This window comes from Procambarus clarkii, chromosome 6 (assembly GCF_040958095.1).
Source record: "Procambarus clarkii isolate CNS0578487 chromosome 6, FALCON_Pclarkii_2.0, whole genome shotgun sequence".
NCBI lineage: Eukaryota > Metazoa > Arthropoda > Malacostraca > Decapoda > Cambaridae > Procambarus > Procambarus clarkii.
In genome coordinates, this window is record NC_091155.1 from 39438556 (window position 1) to 39458189 (window position 19634).

At 42.2% G+C, this 19634-nt stretch overlaps 3 protein-coding genes across 6 annotated transcripts in view; 1 reads left to right on the forward strand and 2 right to left on the reverse strand.

The window, feature by feature from the left end:
* Positions 1-8175, forward strand: part of LOC123754113 (glycerol kinase) — a 266318-nt gene extending 258143 nt beyond the window's left edge. For 3 of the 4 annotated variants that reach the window (XR_011223551.1, XR_011223552.1, XM_069308583.1), the window contains one exon: positions 7582-8175. Coding sequence is in view for 1 of the 4 variants with exons in the window: in XM_069308583.1 (XP_069164684.1) it covers positions 7582-7682 (101 nt within the window). In the remaining 3 variants the exon portion in view is untranslated. Of the gene's footprint in view, positions 1-813; positions 932-7581 lie in introns of all 4 variants that reach the window. The other variant, XR_011223553.1, reaches the window with a different exon arrangement.
* The window catches only part of Rpn1 (regulatory particle non-ATPase 1), a 674509-nt gene that overhangs the window by 519483 nt on the left and 135392 nt on the right, over positions 1-19634 (reverse strand). The window lies entirely within an intron of this gene.
* Positions 13018-19634, reverse strand: part of LOC123754114 (zinc finger protein 704) — a 40096-nt gene continuing 33479 nt past the window's right edge. Inside the window, exon 4 of the mRNA XM_045736308.2 lies at positions 13018-19198. Within this exon, the coding sequence (XP_045592264.2) occupies positions 19028-19198 (171 nt within the window). The 3' untranslated portion in view covers positions 13018-19027. The remainder of the gene's footprint in view (positions 19199-19634) is intronic.

A 19634-nucleotide genomic window follows, 5' to 3' on the forward strand; every position in this document is an offset into this window, starting at 1 on the left:
TCCAAAGGGTTCCTTAGGTCATTGACGCCTGGTTGGCCAGGCCAGGGGCCAGATTCACGAAAGTATTTACGAACGGGTTCTTTCCTCAATCTTTGATGGCTTTGGTTACATTTATTAAACAGTTTACAAGCATGAAAACTTCCCATTCAACTGTTGTTATTGTTATAAACAGCCTCCTGGTGCTTCAGAGCTCATTAACTGTTTAATAATTGAAAACAAAGCCGCCAGAGATTGAGAAAAGATATACAAGTTCGTAAGTGCTTGCGTAAGTGCTTTCGTGAATCTGGCCCCAGGAGTGAATCATGTGTTGTGTTCGAGTTGCGGCTCTTTGCCGTTATCTGCGCCTTCGGCTTTGGTGGCTGGAGATACAGTTTGGGTTGATTCGATTTCCCCTCGTACCCTGTTCCAGGGCTCGGATCTCCCAGGATCGTCCGTCTAGCCAGCCTGCGGTCTATCCTCATGCCCATGATGTAAGGAAGTTGCTGCATTGGATGCCATGTTTGGTAACTTGTCCTGGGCTGATATTAGGGCGCCGTGATTTTGGAGGTCAAACACAGGGTCTTGGCTGCCCATTATTTGGTTAATATTCCTGCTCCTGGGTGTTCCTGTGTTGCTTTGGGTCATAGATTGCAGCCAGTGATCTCGACTTCGCATTGAGGAGTTTGTGGCAGCTGCCTCCTGGGTATATCTTGAGGTTATCTTGATGATTTCGAGGCTATAGTGTCCCCGCGGCCCAGCCCTCGACCAGGCCTCCACTCCCAGAAAGCAGCCCTTAACAGCTGACTAACTCCCAGGTACCTATTTACTGCACAGGTAACAGGGGCATCAGGCGGAAGAAATTCTGCCCATTGTTTCTCGCCGGCGCCCGGGATTGAACCCAGGACCACAGGATCACGCGTCCAGTGTTCAGTCCGCTTAGCCGCCAGCTCCGGTAAGTCCCTCTTTACCTTATCTTTGGTTATGTAGCTCCAGGAAGCCGTATGGGCTCCCCCCACAGAAAACCAGCATTGAATGTAATGAAATGCCATTTTTTGAGCGTTGAGGACTTTTCACATTGTTTGATGCTTAGCTTCCAAACTGTAGTGCTGGGTAGCCAGCGTGGAGAGGGTAGGGCTGCACGGATGAGTGGTGCAGCAGTGGAATGTGATGTTTGCTTGTTTCCTTGGGATTGGAGGGAGTTCTACTTCTCTTTTTGGTTTTTAGTTATAATTTTCTTACCATGTGGGGTTTGTTTTGTTATGCCTACCTTTCTGGGTGCCTAACCTCGGTCGATGATAGATAAGGGAAAAACCCCAACCACAGAGGGGTTTTCCAGGGCCATTGCTCTCTGCAACCTCTCTGAGGGGGCCAGGCTCTGGCTCGTGGTCCTCAGTAGGTCGAACTCCATAGACCCTGGTCTAATATATCACACATTAGCCCAATAGCTCCAGGGAGCCTCCATGGCTCACCCAGAAAAATGGCATTCAGACATAGGTACACACAGATATATTTGTGTCACTAATATGCACACAATATTATATTCTGCAAACAATAAAACATACAGTTTCTGTGTCAAGTCCCCGTCTGCTCCCTGAAGTTATCAAACTGGCATATGAAATATTAGTCTGGTGCCATCAGTCCTTGGAGTTCGAGTTCCTACCGGGGAGGGGGGTGGCACGAGCCAGAACCTGACCCCCTCAGAGAGGCGCAGTGAGCAATGGCCCTATGAGCTCTCTATATTTATAGAGTTGTCATGTCTGCCATCGACCGGGATACCACTAGAAAGGTAGGCGAACAGTTACAAACCTCTAACTGGTTAAAATTGCAACCTACGTCCAAATAGAGCCAAAGAACTCCCCCAATAGAAAACAATGAAACGAGCAACATGTCATCCAACTAGCATGCCTGCTCGTTAGCACCCCAACCCTCCCCCGACAGGAGGGGGGGGGAGAGGAGCCGGCCGTACTACCCCCACAACCCTCGGTTCAGAGAATGATGAAAATTGCCAACCAGAGGGAGGGAAAGTGTCAGGGAGCCTCCGAGGCTCGCCCAGAAAATGACATTTCAATACATTCAACGCTAGTTTATTGTGGGGAGCCCCATCGGCTCCCTGAGGCTATCTACCCACAGATAAATAAAAACAGGGACTTACCTGGGAGGCGGCTGCATAGCATGTCTCACGATGAAGATGAGTCAACTGGCTGTAACAGACGGCCCAAGGCAACACAAGGCCGCAGAGAGCCCAGAACATTGACAAGATTGACAAGAATGTTGACCAGCCTGCCCACCTATTAACTTACCTACCCAGCCTGCCCAGCAGTCAGCCATCAATCCATCCACACTGCCTGCCTGCCCACTCACCCAGCCAGTCCGCCCACCCAGCCATCCTCCCTGTCTATGCACCTACCCATCCCTCCTGCCTTCCACTCGGCCACCAGTCCATCCACCTACCTACCTACCCATCCATCCTGCCCACCTGCCCAGCCCACCAACCCAGGGAGTTAGCCACCAATCCATCTATCCATCCACCCCATTTTGCCCACCCACCTGCTAACCCTGCCTGCTCACTAGCCAGCCAGTTCCTGGCCACCCTTACTACTGCCAGCCAGCCACCCACCCACCCAAACCCATTCCATCCACCTAGCCCACTTGCCTGCCCTAGACCAGCCATTTAATCAACCCACCTACCTACCAACCAGTTAACCAGTCAGCCCACCCACCCACTGTTGCTCTCCCAGATATAACTAAACAGTTACCATAATTTTAAAACCTCCAGATTTGGTGGAGCCAAGGATTTAACAACCTGTGTACATATAGGTCAGGATACTAATACATTGAGTGAATATTGTACTATCGCTTCGTATCGTGCAGCGTTGACAGCCGCTGCAGCTTGGGTTCAGGCTGGATGTCACTTCCACTCCATTCCACTATCTTTCTTATGTATTTTTCACCTCCGGCCTGCTCATGCGCCGCCTGAGCCTTCTTCATCTTTGGACCAGGATCTTTCCTATTTTCTTCACCTTGGTTTGTGGTGGTCCCTTCAGTTTATGCTTGTTTTTAGTAGGCATTGTTTTGTTGGCCTAATTCTCTGTGGGTCAGGTTGGGGAGCTTCATGCTTTTCTCCGGCACCAGAGGGGTTTGTTTGTTTGGTCCTGATGGTCTTTTTTTTTCGTTTGCAACCGGCTCCTTCTTTTCCGGCAAAGAATGAGACAGTGGGATTCTAGAGGGGTTCGTTGGTTATGGATGTTTGGTTGATTAGGCTGGGGTTGATTGTTGTTGATTGCTGTTGATTTGGTTGATTAGGCTAACACCATCATGACAACCAATAACACCACCTGCCTCCCATGACATCATGTATTGTGTCCGGTGGCAGCTTTACGCCGCTACCTAAGGGCCTCCGGTTCAGTAATGCTGGCTGCACTCTGGGTTGATCAGGTTTCCCTGGTGCCCATAATATAATCTACCCTAGTGCCTATGATGTAGTCTACCCTGGTGTCTATGATGCGGTCTACCCTGGTGCCCCATGATGCGGTATACCCTGGTGCCCATGATGTTCGGATGTATGCCACTCATTTGGCTGTCTTTGGCTGCTGTTTTTGGGCTCGTGGGGTTTTGGGGGTCGGTCACGGTCCTGGCCGCCAGGTCTCTTGTGACCATCCCAGGCTCTCTGCTGCTTTGGGGCTTCTGTAGCGGATGGCTGTCTTTGTTGGGTTGTGCTCTGCAAGGCTGCTGCCTCCCGGGTTCTTCCCTGTTTTCCTTCTCTGTAGGTAGTTAGCTTCGGGGAGACAATAGGGCTCTCCCACAGAAAACCAGCATTGAATGTAATGAAACGCCAGTTTTTGGGTGAACCCCGGAAACTCTCTGACAAGTTCCATCCCTCCAGTAGGCAATTTTCATCATTTAAAGAACTGGATGGTAGCAGCCTGACTTACCCAGGCCAGCTTCCCCTATTCCCGAGCATGTTTTTGACTGGTTTATTCTACACTTTAGTTGGACGAAGTTTTGCTTGTTTGCTTTCTATGGGAATTCTTTTGTGCTTGTGAGGATGTAAGTTGCACTTTTCAACCAAGCAGTAGTCTCTCTTTTGATTCATCCACCTTTCTGGGCACATTTCCAGGTTGATGGCAAGAAGATATACCTTAAATGTAAAGTGTTCATGGCATTGCTCCCTTTGCCTCGTGGACTGCGGTAGGCTTACAAAGAACTCTGCAACTGAAGACACTCGAGTAGTATGACACTTGATCAGTAAGATAGCTTCAGGAAGCCTCCGGGACTCACCAAGAAACTGGTGTTTCGTTACATTCAACGCTGATTTTTTTTTTAATGAGGAGAGTTGCCTCATAGGCATAACTGTGTCAATTAAGATCTTTTAGATCCCTAGAACTCTTTCTTTAACAGAAAGAAAGATATAAAGATTTCTTACAGAAAGAAAGAAAGAACAAAAAGTGGAAAGAATCACTAACACCACTTGCCTTCCATGACAACCACTAACATCACCTGCCTCTCATGACAACCACTAACACCACCTGCCTCTCATAACAACCACTAACACCACCTGCCTCTCATGACAACCACTAACACCACCTGCCTCTCATGTCAACCACTAACACCACCTGCCTCTCATGTCAACCACTAACACCACCTGCCTCTCATAACAACCACTAACACCACCTGCCTCTCATGACAACCACTAACACCACCTGCCTCTCATGTCAACCACTAACACCACCTGCCTCTCATGACAACCACTAACACCACCTGCCTCTCATGACAACCACTAACATCACCTGCCTCTCATGACAACCACTAACACCACCTGCCTCTCATAACAACCACTAACACCACCTGCCTCTCATGACAACCACTAACACCACCTGCCTCTCATGACAACCACTAACACCACCTGCCTCTCATGACAACCACTAACACCACCTGCCTCTCATGACAACCACTAACACCACCTGCCTCTCATGACAACCACTAACACCACCTGCCTCTCATGACAACCACTAACACCACCTGCCTCTCATGACAACCACTAACACCACCTGCCTCTCATGACAACCACTAACACCACCTGCCTTCCATGACAACCACTAACATCACCTGCCTCTCATGACAACCACTAACACCACCTGCCTCTCATGACAACCACTAACACCACCTGCCTCTCATGACAACCACTAACACCACCTGCCTCTCATGACAACCACTAACACCACCTGCCTCTCATGACAACCACTAACACCACCTGCCTCTCATGACAACCACTAACACCACCTGCCTCTCATGACAACCACTAACACCACCTGCCTCTCATGACAACCACTAACACCACCTGCCTCTCATGACAACCACTAACACCACCTGCCTCTCATGACAACCACTAACACCACCTGCCTCTCATGACAACCACTAACACCACCTGCCTCTCATGACAACCACTAACACCACCTGCCTCTCATGACAACCACTAACACCACCTGCCTCTCATGACAACCACTAACACCACCTGCCTCTCATGACAACCACTAACACCACCTGCCTCTCATGTCAACCACTAACACCACCTGCCTCTCATAACAACCACTAACACCACCTGCCTCTCATGACAACCACTAACACCACCTGCCTCTCATGTCAACCACTAACACCACCTGCCTCTCATAACAACCACTAACACCACCTGCCTCTCATGACAACCACTAACACCACCTGCCTCTCATGACAACCACTAACACCACCTGCCTCTCATGACAACCACTAACACCACCTGCCTCTCATAACAACCACTAACACCACCTGCCTCTCATGACAACCACTAACACCACCTGCCTCTCATGACAACCACTAACACCACCTGCCTCTCATGACAACCACTAACATCACCTGCTTCTCATGTCAACCACTAACACCACCTGCCTCTCATGACAACCACTAACACCACCTGCCTCTCATGACAACCACTAACACCACCTGCCTCTCATGACAACCACTAACACCACCTGCCTTCCATGACAACCACTAACATCACCTGCCTCTCATGACAACCACTAACACCACCTGCCTCTCATGTCAACCACTAACACCACCTGCCTCTCATGTCAATCACTAACACCACCTGCCTCTCATAACAACCACTAACACCACCTGCCTCTCATGACAACCACTAACACCACCTGCCTCTCATGACAACCACTAACACCACCTGCCTCTCATGACAACCACTAACACCACCTGCCTCTCATGACAACCACTAACACCACCTGCCTCTCATGACAACCACTAACACCACCTGCCTCTCATGACAACCACTAACACCACCTGCCTCTCATGACTACCACTAACACCACCTGCCTCTCATAACAACCACTAACACCACCTGCCTTCCATGTCAACCACTAACACCACCTGCCTTCCATGTCAACCACTAACACCACCTGCCTCTCATGACAACCACTAACACCACCTGCCTCTCATGACAACCACTAACACCACCTGCCTCTCATGTCAACCACTAACACCACCTACCTTATGATGTCAATATTAGTTAAGGTACCGTATATTTATGAGATACTGTAGTTTCTTCTTTTCATACAGTTGTGCATGGGAAGTGGTGGTGCTTATTATAGGGCATTGTCTTATGCGGTGAATATAGGCCTAATCCTGAATTACACCTCTAAATTTTGGGGATTTACCTATATGCTGACATATCTCAAGTCAATTAATTTACAGTACTTGTACTGTATATAAGTCTAAATCTTATAATTGGATTTATAATTATGCGTCAGCTGGCACTCCACCACCACACCCCTTAATATGTCAACTGGTGCACTTCTGGGGTTAAGAATTTTGCCATCATGAGTGCATAACATTTCCTGATATAACAACAACAGGGAGCCGGTCGGCCGAGCGGACAGCACGCTGGACTTGTGATCCTGTGGTCCCGGGTTCGATCCCGGGCGCCGGCGAGAAACAATGGGCAGAGTTTCTTTTACCCTATGCCCCTGTTACCTAGCAGTAAAATAGGTACCTGGGTGTTAGTCAGCTGTCACGGGCTGCTTCCTGGGGGTGGAGACCTGGTCGAAGACCGGGCCGCCGGGACACTAAAAGCCCCAAAATCATCTCAAGATAACCTCAAGATAACATGAAAATAATAATTATTCACAGTTGTGTGATATTCTACGATTTCTCATGAGGGGTATGTTTGGCTGCATCACGTGGCACCCTTTGATGCCTATCTGGGCCTGTTCATGTTGAGCATATATCCAGCAGCAATTACTGGGAGAAATTAGGTCAAGCTAGCCCCAAGTGTCTGGCCTCCAGCCTTGAACACACATTTTCATTTGCAAATATGTATAGATATATTAGTTATTTACTGCTCTACTGTACATATAATTGTTCATTTAAAAAAAAAAGGACAAGAGGTACAGATGTGTTTTTTTTACTGATACTATAAATGTTGATGCATTGTTAATGTAGTGAACATTTTTAGGTACAAGTTCCCTGGGTAACATTATCAATATAAATACAAGACTACTCTTTTACTTAACAGTTACTTGTTCAATTAATTAAATTGACATAATTGAATCTCCTTTTCAGATCACGAATACCGATTACTGTCTTCCGTTCCAGCTGGTCTGTTTCTACTGTCTTCGTGTTTTATCTTAATGATGGCCAGTCACCTGCATAAATCTTCATGACACCACCACACCTCTTATCCTCTGAGGAAGAATTTTAAGTGTTAATGAGCAGCTCGTAAATTTGACAGGATTCTGAATTGGTGCTTGTATAATTTGATTATATTGAGACATGTTCAGTGTACTAAAGTATCTAGCAACTATCTAGTCCATTGTTTCCAACACTATGCTAGCAAAATAGTGTTACTGGGAGTTGATATGTAGCATAATAATCTACAGTATCATTTTTGGCATCAAAAATTAGTTGTAACATCTTGTATAACAAAGTTTCAATATGCTGAAGAGTATTGAATTCTCTCATAATATTTAAATTTTTGTACTGTATATGGTATTTATTTCAGTATGTAAAGTAAAATAAGAGCACAAGCTCAGCACTTAATGAAAGTCAAGACATCATTTTAAAAATATTGTAACAAGTCTATGAAATCTTTGGAATGAGAATGTAGCATTAAAGTGTACAAAGTTCTTTTTAATTAAATAGTTCTTTTGAAGTACAGTAATTAGTTTTTATTTTTATTTCCAAAAATAATAATCCTGAATTTATGGGTAACATGACGATAATTGTATTTAACCCCTCAACTGCTCGGCTTCCAAATATGACACCTCTTCCCCCCCCCCCCCCCCCAGTGCGCAGGAAATAAATTCTTTGAAAAAAATTATTTGTTTTTTTTAAAGTGTCAAAAACCCTTCCCTAAGTATGGATATGCTAACAAAAAGTCAAAATTGTACTTTGGCTGCTATGGGGTCTGTAAGTTCGCGCGTGACGTCATCAATCCCTGGTCGCCCGTGGTGCGACCACGGGCCACAAGCGTGCCCAGCTCAAGATGCGCCAGTTGCCACAAATATATTTTGGTTCATTTTTTGCGCACAGCTCCAAATACATTTTATTTGTTTTTTTGTGCCAATCCTATGTACCGTATAATGAACATGTACACTATATTATGGCAGTAGAACATCCATACTGTCTGAAGACACTGTGTTACATGCATGACATATGTACACATATGTTGCACATATTTCCCATGCAACATGCTCATTTATGTATATATACAATCTATTTACACACTATACACTATCACACACTATATACATTCACCAACATATGTACACACTATATACATTCACCAACATATGTACACACTATATACATTCACCAACATATGTACACACTATATACATTCACCAACATATGTACACACTATATACATTCACCATGAACACACTCAGAACTCAGCGAGTGTCAGCTGCCACACCCTCACTCCTTCAACATCCAGTCTCTCCCTCACTCCTCCAACATCTTACTCGCCAACATTGGTCTTCCCACCATAATGTTATTGTTTTTATTACACTATTTACACATGTTATGTATACCTATCTACATGTTTTATTCACCAGAACTATGCAAGTAAGCCGGTATTGTGCCCAAACTTTACAGTGGCCACCATACACTGCATGAGAAATCACACAGCAGCCAGCAGACGACGCTACGATTACGTCACCTCCCTCACCAAACTAGCTCCTCCCAGCATACTCCTGTTTCTGTCATTACACTATATACACACATTTTATATACCCATGTACAAATGTGTTCACCATAGTGAACCACTAAGCTGGTATGATGAGCAGAATAAGAGTGGCTGCCACATACATAGTGAGGCTACCTCAATTCTCTCCCTCGCTCCCTCACCACAATTACTCCTCCAACAATACTACGCACATGAACATGGGTATATACACACATTGTATATACCTATGTACATGTGTGTTCACCATAGTGAACCACTAAGCTAGTATGATGAGCAAAACAAGAGTGGCTGCCCCACACACAATGAGGCTACCTCGATTCTCTCCCTCACCACAATTCCTCCTCCCACAATACTACGCACAGTGCTAATTATCACCACAATCCTGCTGTTATCACAATACTGGTCACTAATTCCTGTAAATAAATAACTGACCGCTAGTTTATTTTGTAAAGGAACCTAAGAAGTCGTTTGAAGATTCCTAGACGGACGAAATAATGCTGTGGTGTTGTGGCTAGTGCTGTGAACATCGTGAACAGCATTGAATCACTGATATTTGAACATTATACACAGTCATTATCACACTCAGGCTCTTCTGTAATACTATCATGGCTAAATAATGCAAGTTATATACTGTATATATATTGACATTATTTGGCGATGCTCTGGTCACAAGCTGAACAGCAGTTCTGTGAGCTCATGCTGTGTGTGCCGGCCTTGGTTGCTCACTCAGTACTGACTCTCTCACACCCGGGAATGTGGACCACAATTTTTTTTAAAGATGGCATCTGTTTACAAGAGCCCTGAAGAAGCTGATGTGAACCTGATGTAGCCGCAGAAGTTTTGAATGGAACGTGAAAAATACAAATACCCGGAGGCGCGTTGCGCAAACCAGACGGGAATGTGGCTACATACAAACCAGACGCAACGCACCTGCAGGTGTGTTGCGCAGTTTAAGGGTTAATGTGAAAGTACACTAAATTGTAGTGCATATTTTGGCACTACATGTATTTCATAAAATCTGATAAAGTCCATAAATCTGAACAGATAATAAAATATTTATTGAGAAAAATGCAGTTGAAAGACTATATAATAATGTGGATTAACAAGGTTTGCGGAATAAAATTTAGTGCATCCACAACACTATGTGGATGGTGCTGTGGTGCAGTGAGGGGGGGCTATTGTGCACTACTCCCATGTCCTACCTGCTGTGGCAGAGCATAAGCTAAATACAGCCCCATGTATTACAGCCTTGCATGGAGACCCATGCATGCCTTGTTTCATCTGGAAGTTAAGCCTACTCAACAGCTGTGGCTCCTGAGGAATGGGGCACAACATTTCTCTGGTGGGAATGGAGGTAAAACAGGAAGTTCAGTGTGGCTCACCTGAATCAATCGGCTATATTCATTATCCCTTCCTAGTTAGACATCATGTCGGCGGGGCATTGTTTGGGTGGTATCCCTATCAGTCCTTGGAATATAGCTTGGCCCCTCAATAATAACTATTTCAGTTACCCCTGGGGTTGCTTGCCCATATGCTGATGCCTCCCATTTGAGCTCTGTTGTGGGTGGGAGTGCTGGGCAGTGAAGTCTTGATCAGTTTACCTTCATGTATACTTCAGATCCTCTCTCCTATTCGCAGACTCATCGAGTTGGCAACCAGACCCCCAAGTCAGACCATATTGGAAGATCAGACTCCAGATGAAGGAGCTCCATGAAACTCCTTCATCTGGGCTTCATCTGTGGTGAGCCCAGACCAGGCATTGCCTCAGACTGTCCTGACTGACACTTCCCCCCCCCCTCTCCCATTTCTTATGCAGATTTGAGCTCCTAGCTTCCGGTGGCAACTTCCTCATTGCCCGATATAGCTCCATCTTCTATTGTGACAACTGTGCCATTTATCACCTCATTCTTGGGAGTTCCAGACACTGTCCCTGTGCTCACATATGTTTCCTTCCTTCTACCTCTGCTCATCAGCAGGGTGGGAATGTTTATTGTGACAAAGAATAAAATACTTAGGCCACAAAGTGGGGGCCAAACAAATCCTGGAATTCCAAATTCCAGGATTTGTTTGGCCCCCACTTCGTGGCCTAAGTATCTTATTCTTTGTCACAATAAACATTCCCACCCTGTTGATGTGCACCTCCATAGAGTCCCATATTATGTTAAACCCCACCTTAATCTCCCCACATCAGGGGGCCTGACAGCTGAGTGGACAGCGCTCGGGATTTGTAGTCCTAAGGTTCCAAGTTCGATCCCCGGCAGAGACGGAAACACATGTGCAGAGTTTCTTTCACCCTGATACACCTGTTCACCTAGCAATAGGTACCTGGGAGTTAGACAGCTGCTACAGGCTGCTTCCTGGGGATGTGTAACAAAAAGGAGGTCTGGTCGAGGACCGGACCGCGGGGAAACTAAGCCCCAAAATCATCTCAAGAATACCTCAAGATAACCCTGATTGGCACTCAGGGTGGGGTATATATTGCATTAGTGTGATTACACTCTGTGTGTTGAAAGTGTCAGAGGTAGAACATTCCTAGATGACAGAGCATAATAATAATATCGTCACGCATAAGGGGATTGTGTGAAAATCCTAGTCCAGCTTCAGTGGAAGCTTTAGGAAACCCTTGTGTGTTCAGTAGAACTCCAGGTTTCAGTCTTTTTGACCATGTCGGGGCATGTGCGTAGGAATGCCCACTGCATAGGTTCGAATCCTCATCGCGGCTCCTCTGGATGTCATTGATACATCACGTTAGTGTGATTACTCTTTGTATATGAGAATGTTCAAGAAATAAAACAAATGATATACAATATAAAGTATTTGCCTTGCTAAATTGCCCAGACCAACAACTGGAACAACTGATAAGGCTGGTCATCATCAAATATGAAAATATCAAAGTTAATCCCTGCAAAATGTAAATGGAATTATAAGTTGGGTATAGACTTCATATCACTAGCATTGACATCTTTTGTTAAGCTAAGCATGTATTTTATAATGTTCAGGGCAAAGTATCATATGATTTAGTACATGTACTAAGAATCTTTAAATCTTTGATTTAAAAAATAAATACCAGTAATTGTAGTTGAAAATATGTAGCATCAAAGCAACTGATGGCAGGGCAAAGACTGGAATGTTAAAGCAGGCTGTTACTCAACACTGGATACTTTACTAGCAAGAGCAACCAAAGAAAATGATAATAATTGAAAAATAAGTTTATTTCCTCCGTTGTATTTCTATGGTATTTAGCAGGACCAACTTCATTTCTACCAATAATCAGCAATAATCAAGCCTGACCTCGGGCCGGGCCTGGGGAGTAGAACAACTCCCAGGTCAAGTAGAACAACTCCCAGGTCAAGTAGAACAACTCCCAGGTCAAGTAGAACAACTCCCAGGTCAAGTAGAACAACTCCCAGGTCAAGTAGAACATCATGCAGGTCTCAAGCAGGTAATCAGCATCCATCAATAATTAGCACTAAATAATCAATAATCAGCAATAATTTACCCGAGGGCCACTAACACACTAGAGGCCTCGACGACGACAGGAAGCAGCTTGTCAAAGGTTTCGTCATTTACCCTGATCTTTTCCAGTTGGATTTTAAAAGTTGAGAGTTTTGGCATTTACAGCTTCAGCGAGTAGACAGTTCCGTGGGTTTATAACCCTGTGGGTGAAAAAGCATCTCCTGTTCTCAGTCCTACAATGTAGCTGGTTGAGCTTAAAACTGTTGCTCTTTGTTTGTGTTACATCTGATTACATAATCAATAATCAGAAATAATCAATCAATAATCAACAATAAAAGGTAAAGTAAACAAATTAATGTTCATGCACAATTTTTTATTACTTTAAACAATACAGACAATTACAGCAATGTCTGGATAGAGAAATATGTATTATTCTTATAAAATAGTAATTCAAAACACGCTGCAGTCTATCAGGTCTGTACAAAAGTTAAAACATGTTGAACACATTTAGACAAACTTTGCCCTGGTCAGAGAAGTGATATTGTTGCACTTATACAACCATTATTCATTTCTCAATAAATTTTATCGTGTTATTTTGTTATAAATTTAATGCAGTATATAATTTGGTTAAAAAAATTTGCATATACTGTACTGTACTGTACAAGTTTTAATATAATTTTTAAAACATTTGAAGCATAACTTCAAAATAATAATGAACCCTTGCTCAACATGCTCAAATATCTATAACTACAAATCAGAAAAAAACTATAGAATAACCCTATGGATTTTTCTTTGCCTAATTTCATATATTTTTTCTGGTAATAAGAAATACTCTGTTCATGATAATGATACATATCTATTAATAAAAGTAATCATACATTCTGTAGAATTAAAATAACAAAATCAATTACTATATAATAGTTCATATATCTTTAAATCCATAGGGTATATAACAGAAACTCAAGGATCTTTTTACAGTAGTTGAATAGCCGACACCATTAAGCAGAGAATATGTACAACACATACAATACATGGATGAAAATGGATTATACATCAATAAACTCTTTTTTATAAGTCTTACAACTCTAAACACAAAAATTGTGTGTGGCAATTAGCAAAAGCTTTGTAAAAATTAAGACATCATAAAATACTTTGTACTATGGCATAAAATATCAAATTACACTTTCAGTATTGAGGTCCTTGGTTTACTTCTTGGCAATGGCATAAAAAATGTATATTACAGTATTTGTAATGTGAGATGTCCCACAAGGTGTCCGTCTCCTATTGCATAGGCAATCGTGCGGCTTGTTGTTTTTAAACAAACATGTTTAATACAAATGAAAGACAGGTAGTCCTTGAAATATACACAGTGCCACCACCCTAACTCTCAGCCCATCTTGCCTTTGGCTACTTGGGACTACTGTGGATGAGGTAGATTTTTCACTACCTAGTTTGTATTAACTAACAGTGACTATTCAATGTTCAGAAAAAATATCATTATATATTCCTAAATTGACATTCTTGTTTAATCACTATGAATTAATTACAAGTACAATACAGTATTTGTTTAAAAGTTATTCTGATTCTTAGACTAGGGTTGGCAGACTCTTCACAAGATACGTGTGTCCATATCTCATGTACAAAATTGATGGAAAAAAATACATTATCAACTGACATTACTGTACGTACAGTCTAATACCCAATATGTGAGATTTCTTTTAATAAACATTTGTGCAGTCCAAGGCCATTTTGTTACATATTTTGATATTGATAAATCAAATGTTCTTTTTACATAGTAATTACTGAATGGTTTGCACACAAATGAAGTGGACATTTTTCTAGTTTTTTTTTTTTACTTATGGCAACATTAGCACCAGAAGTGAAGAGAGCCCTTTCTGTATTTTTAAATGAAATATATTAATTCTATATATTCTCCATAAATGATACAATATCTAACTCTAAATATTTAGAGATCATTTGTTATAAAATCTACTTAAAGCACACATTTGGTAGTGGACTTGATCTCACCTCTGTTATTAATGATTATGTATCATCAGCTTAGGACAATAAATATCTGGCTATATTATATGCAACTTTATATCCATATTGTATATGGGCAAATCTGAATGCACCGGGTATTTTATATCCTAAAGCTCTGACGTGTACTACTACTTCTATACAATATATGAAAAATGCAAATATGAATGACCGAAAACTAACCAGACTGACTATAATGCATATTTAATTTGGGCATTGAAAGACTGATCACAAGAGGGGTTCCCTTAAACCTGTTTCGTCCAACTACCTCAACACAATGAGCATTATATAGCCTCTCAATATTTCTTTATGTACTTTCACATTTATTTCTAAGTTAATGATATGCAACATAAATGAAAAAAAGGAACAATGAAAAACTGATAAAAAAATCACAACACAACATTCAATTGATAATGCCGTGAAAAAATTGGCAGTGGTATATATAGTGAAACTGTGGTCACTGGTGGATGTCCTGGCCATGTCCCCTGGTGGATGTCCTGGCTATGTCTACTGGTGGAAGGTCCTGGCCATGTCCCCTGGTAGAAGGTCCTGGCCATGTCTACTGGTAGAAGGTCCTGGCCATGTCCACTGGTAGAAGGTCCTGGCCATGTCTACTGGTAGAAGGTCCTGGCCATGTCTACTGGTAGAAGGTCCTGGCCATGTCTACTGGTAGAAGGTCCTGGCCATGTCTACTGGTAGAAGGTCCTGGCCATGTCCACTGGTAGAAGGTCCTGGCCATGTCCACTGGTAGAAGGTCCTGGCCATGTCCACTGGTGGAAGGTCCTGGCCATGTCCACTGGTGGAAGGTCCTGGCCATGTCTACTGGTAGAAGGTCCTGGCCATGTCCACTGGTAGAAGGTCCTGGCCATGTCTACTGGTAGAAGGTCCTGGCCATGTCCACTGGTAGAAGGTCCTGGCCATGTCCACTGGTAGAAGGTCCTGGCCATGTCTACTGGTGGAAGGTCCTGGCCATGTCTACTGGTGGAAGGTCCTGGCCATGTCTACTGGTGGAAGGTCCTGGCCATGTCTACTGGTGGAAGGTCCTGGCCATGTCTACTGGTGGAAGGTCCTGGCCATGTCTACTGGTGGAAGGTCCTGGCCATGTCTACTGGTGGAAGGTCCTGGCCATGTCTACTGGTGGAAGGTCCTGGCCATGTCTACTGGTGGAAGGTCCTGGCCATGTCTACTGGTGGAAGGTCCTGGCCATGTCCACTGGTCATATCCAGCAATAAATGGTCTAAGTGAATATGGTGAACTGTACAGTTGAGATGACTTATGCTGTGTTCACCAGTGGGCAGTTTAGGCAACATTTATTAGTGAACAATATAAGCCATAATACCCATAGGAGTTCAGACCCTGTTCACCAGTGGTAGAGGGTCTTGATATTCACTAGTAGAATGCCCAAACTATGTTCACCAATACAGGTATAGTCATATTTATCAATGGAGGTAATTTCATTATAGTCATATTCACTAGAGGTCCAGTCCATTTTCAGTGGTGGAGAGACAAAGCCACCAGTGCAGAGTGAGCCACAGCCACCAGCGGACGGTTTGAGCTGCGTGCATCTTCACTGGTAGATGGTAAGGATCATGCTAAATAACAGGCAATGTTGGGGGTATAGTACCATACAATCTTGAGGAAAGTCCTAGTTACAGGCTAGGTGAACTGTGAGCTGCCCTGGTCTTATATGCTGGTGTCCATGTGAGCAGCTGCTTCTCATTCATGAGATCTTACTTAGGAATACCGTATTAAACTTATCACTCCATTTGCATGCCAGTGCAGTTTTCTTATCCCAATAACATTGGCCCAACACTATCACCAGCATATTTTATCGCCAGTGATTATGTGGAAAATTAGATGCAAGCATTTAATTATTACTATACATAAAGATTATGCTGTCTTGCTCCTGAAGTAATGATTACAATTAACAAGTTGAGTAACAGGAAAAAATTTTAGGGATGACCAAGATCCATGTCTAAATTTGTAATATTCACTATAAAACAATATAAATCCAGTATTTTAGTACAATAGATTTTTTTATACTGGACCGTAATTAAATCTTGCATATTAAATATAATTCTCTAAAAACATAATTTCATACATTATCATAACAGGTATATAAATTATATAAATATTTAATTAATAACAATCATTATTGCTACGGTATCAGGAAGGCGTGTTCAAATTTTGTTTGCACGTGCGTGCTGTGATTGCTTCAATGACATGCTCCCTTATAATCAATTAAATGTCATGGATAAATATTTAAGAAAAAGTATAAAAGAAATGCCATCTATAAAATAAAATCACTAAATATGGCAAATTATAGTAAAGTATTCTTAAATAAATGATCAAAAGTTATTTCCAAACCTTATTGTTTTAATATCAATAATATTAAGACCAACTCAGTTAAAGATGAATATCTTTTCAAGAATGCTCTTCATCACCTGACTGATATGTTGCCATAGATAATCTTATCTATTCTTTCCTCTTTTTTACCATAAAACAATCTCAAGTTTGCTAGGTCTAGAAGTTTACAAAGAACATTTGAAATTGATTTAATGCTGCAGTAACAATGTTACACTGAGAGCAGACTAGAGAGTGCTCCATAAACATGCTTCAAAGAGTTTATTTTAGATGAAATAACATCTTTGTGACAAACATTTTGTCCTTGAATAAGTACATAAGCAGTATATCATGGCAATTTATTCAACTTTAATAAACTATAACCTTTGAAGCATCAAACAATTCCATAACTTGATGCTAGCAATGTGAGTCCACGGCAATCCGTTCCTCGAGATACCTAGCGAAATACTTTACTACAAAAGAATTAAACAATTTGTCAAGCAGGGCTGGAACTTTTGCTGATTAAGGTATTAATATTACCAGAGCACAGCGGAACTCACATGGCACTGAACAAAGCAAGTAATTCCACAGTTCAACAATGGCATATAATGACTGGTAGTTATTGAAGCAGATAGTTCATTACTGAACCACATGATTAGTTGAGAATGTGGGAAACACATAATATCAGTACATTAAAATTTTGTGAAATATCTCTGAGCACTCTCCTGCCTTCAACCACTCTATACTTAAAGTTGCACAGACATGTGAGCATCACAAGATTATCATGACTTTTGTTTGTACATTTCAAGTGCTTGCATTATATGCTTATCAAACACTTTACACCTGAAAATATAACATAAAAGTAATATTATAGGACTTGGAAGCATAGGTGATATTTCCTGTAGTGTAGAACAGGAAGTACAGTATTGCTGTCATGAATTCTACTTGGTATTACACAAAAAATGTATGCATACTTTGTGTAAAAATTTATTCTGAACATTCAGATTTACTCATCACCTATGGCTTGCCTCATCCGCACTTCACTCTGCCTAAAATACAATTACATACACGGAAAGACCCTTGCCTTAAATTTAAAACACAGCATTTAAGCTGGATATACAAATTATATTATCTGTTGCATAATTATGTATACAAACCAGTGGTTTTAACCTGGTGTTCACATAATGGGTGCGGGAGATCTGGAAGCCTTGCTTTATTACAACATTACACACTCATTGTAATTGTTCCATTTCCACATTCTGTGTTTTTATGTGAAACTGTTTTATGAAGTCAAGTATTCACCACCTTTTAAGACATTTGAGTGTGTTCTTGCCACTTTAAGTTGACATCACAGCAGAGTTCACTCCTGAATCATCAACCACTACTCTTATGTTCAAACCAATTACCATTTCATTAGCTTTTAGTTTGTGGTAAATCACTCTCAATAATGTGCAGTGATATACTGCATATATATCACATATACTGTATATATTTTATGTATACTGTATATACTGTATATATTTTATGTATACTGTATATACTATATATAATGTAGCTAGCTCGCTTGCTCCTGGGATTAGAGAAACTATTCTATCCCAGTCTACTGTTCTGATACATTCATGTTTACCATCATCAAAAGACCATGCACTAGCTGATGGTAACAGACTTTATATTGAGCCATCAATGAATGTCATACTTAGATTGCTGAAACAAAATTTAATGATCACCAACCTTAACACTATTTCTTCTCTGCAGTGAACACTTGAAAAAAATTATGGCAACACTTACTTGCATAGTGATTTTGTTATCCCTTCTCTTACTATTAGTGTTTCCAGGGAATCACAACAAATTTGTGCTCTCACAATCCTTGTGATGACTCATTTTCAATATACAGTATGGTAATTATTGATTATGCATCAAAATGTATTTTTTGTTTCTAAACTGCATAATTGAGCACACTGATCATGCCGAGGACTGAGAGATCATTCACTCTCCAAAGCGACTACAAGCTTTTTTCCACTTGCACTGTGTGCACCAAAGATCACGCTGTTCCATGCCATATACTTTGCGACACTTACGACTTTCACCATTTCGTTTCCCTCTGCCAGGTGATGCTTTTGGGGAAGAACTTACTCGTATTTTGCCACGCCCAGTTCCCTGCAAATTAAGAAATACTGTATATATAATTATCAGCCTCCATAAAATATGTGTACAGTTATTCAGGTACATTATAATCATCCCTGTGAAAAGAGTACAATTATTTTCTGAATAATCCCAGTGGGTCTCTAAAGCTATCTTGGTGAGATTGCTACATACTAAATGGTCACATCAGTCACAGAAGTTCTGTTTGGCCTACCAGGGCCCAGAGCCAGAACAGGTCACCCTCAGAGAGGTACCGGGAACAGGTGACAATCCACCACCCCACAAGAAGCAGCCTCCAGAAAGTCAGCAAAGCTTTACAGACAAATGGAGGGTCACAGAAAACGAAGCCTTGAATCCATAAAAAAACCAGCGTTGAATGTAATGAAACGCCATTTTCTGGGCGAGTCCCGGAGGCTCCCCGGAGCTTACTAGGCTGATATGCTAATGTTAG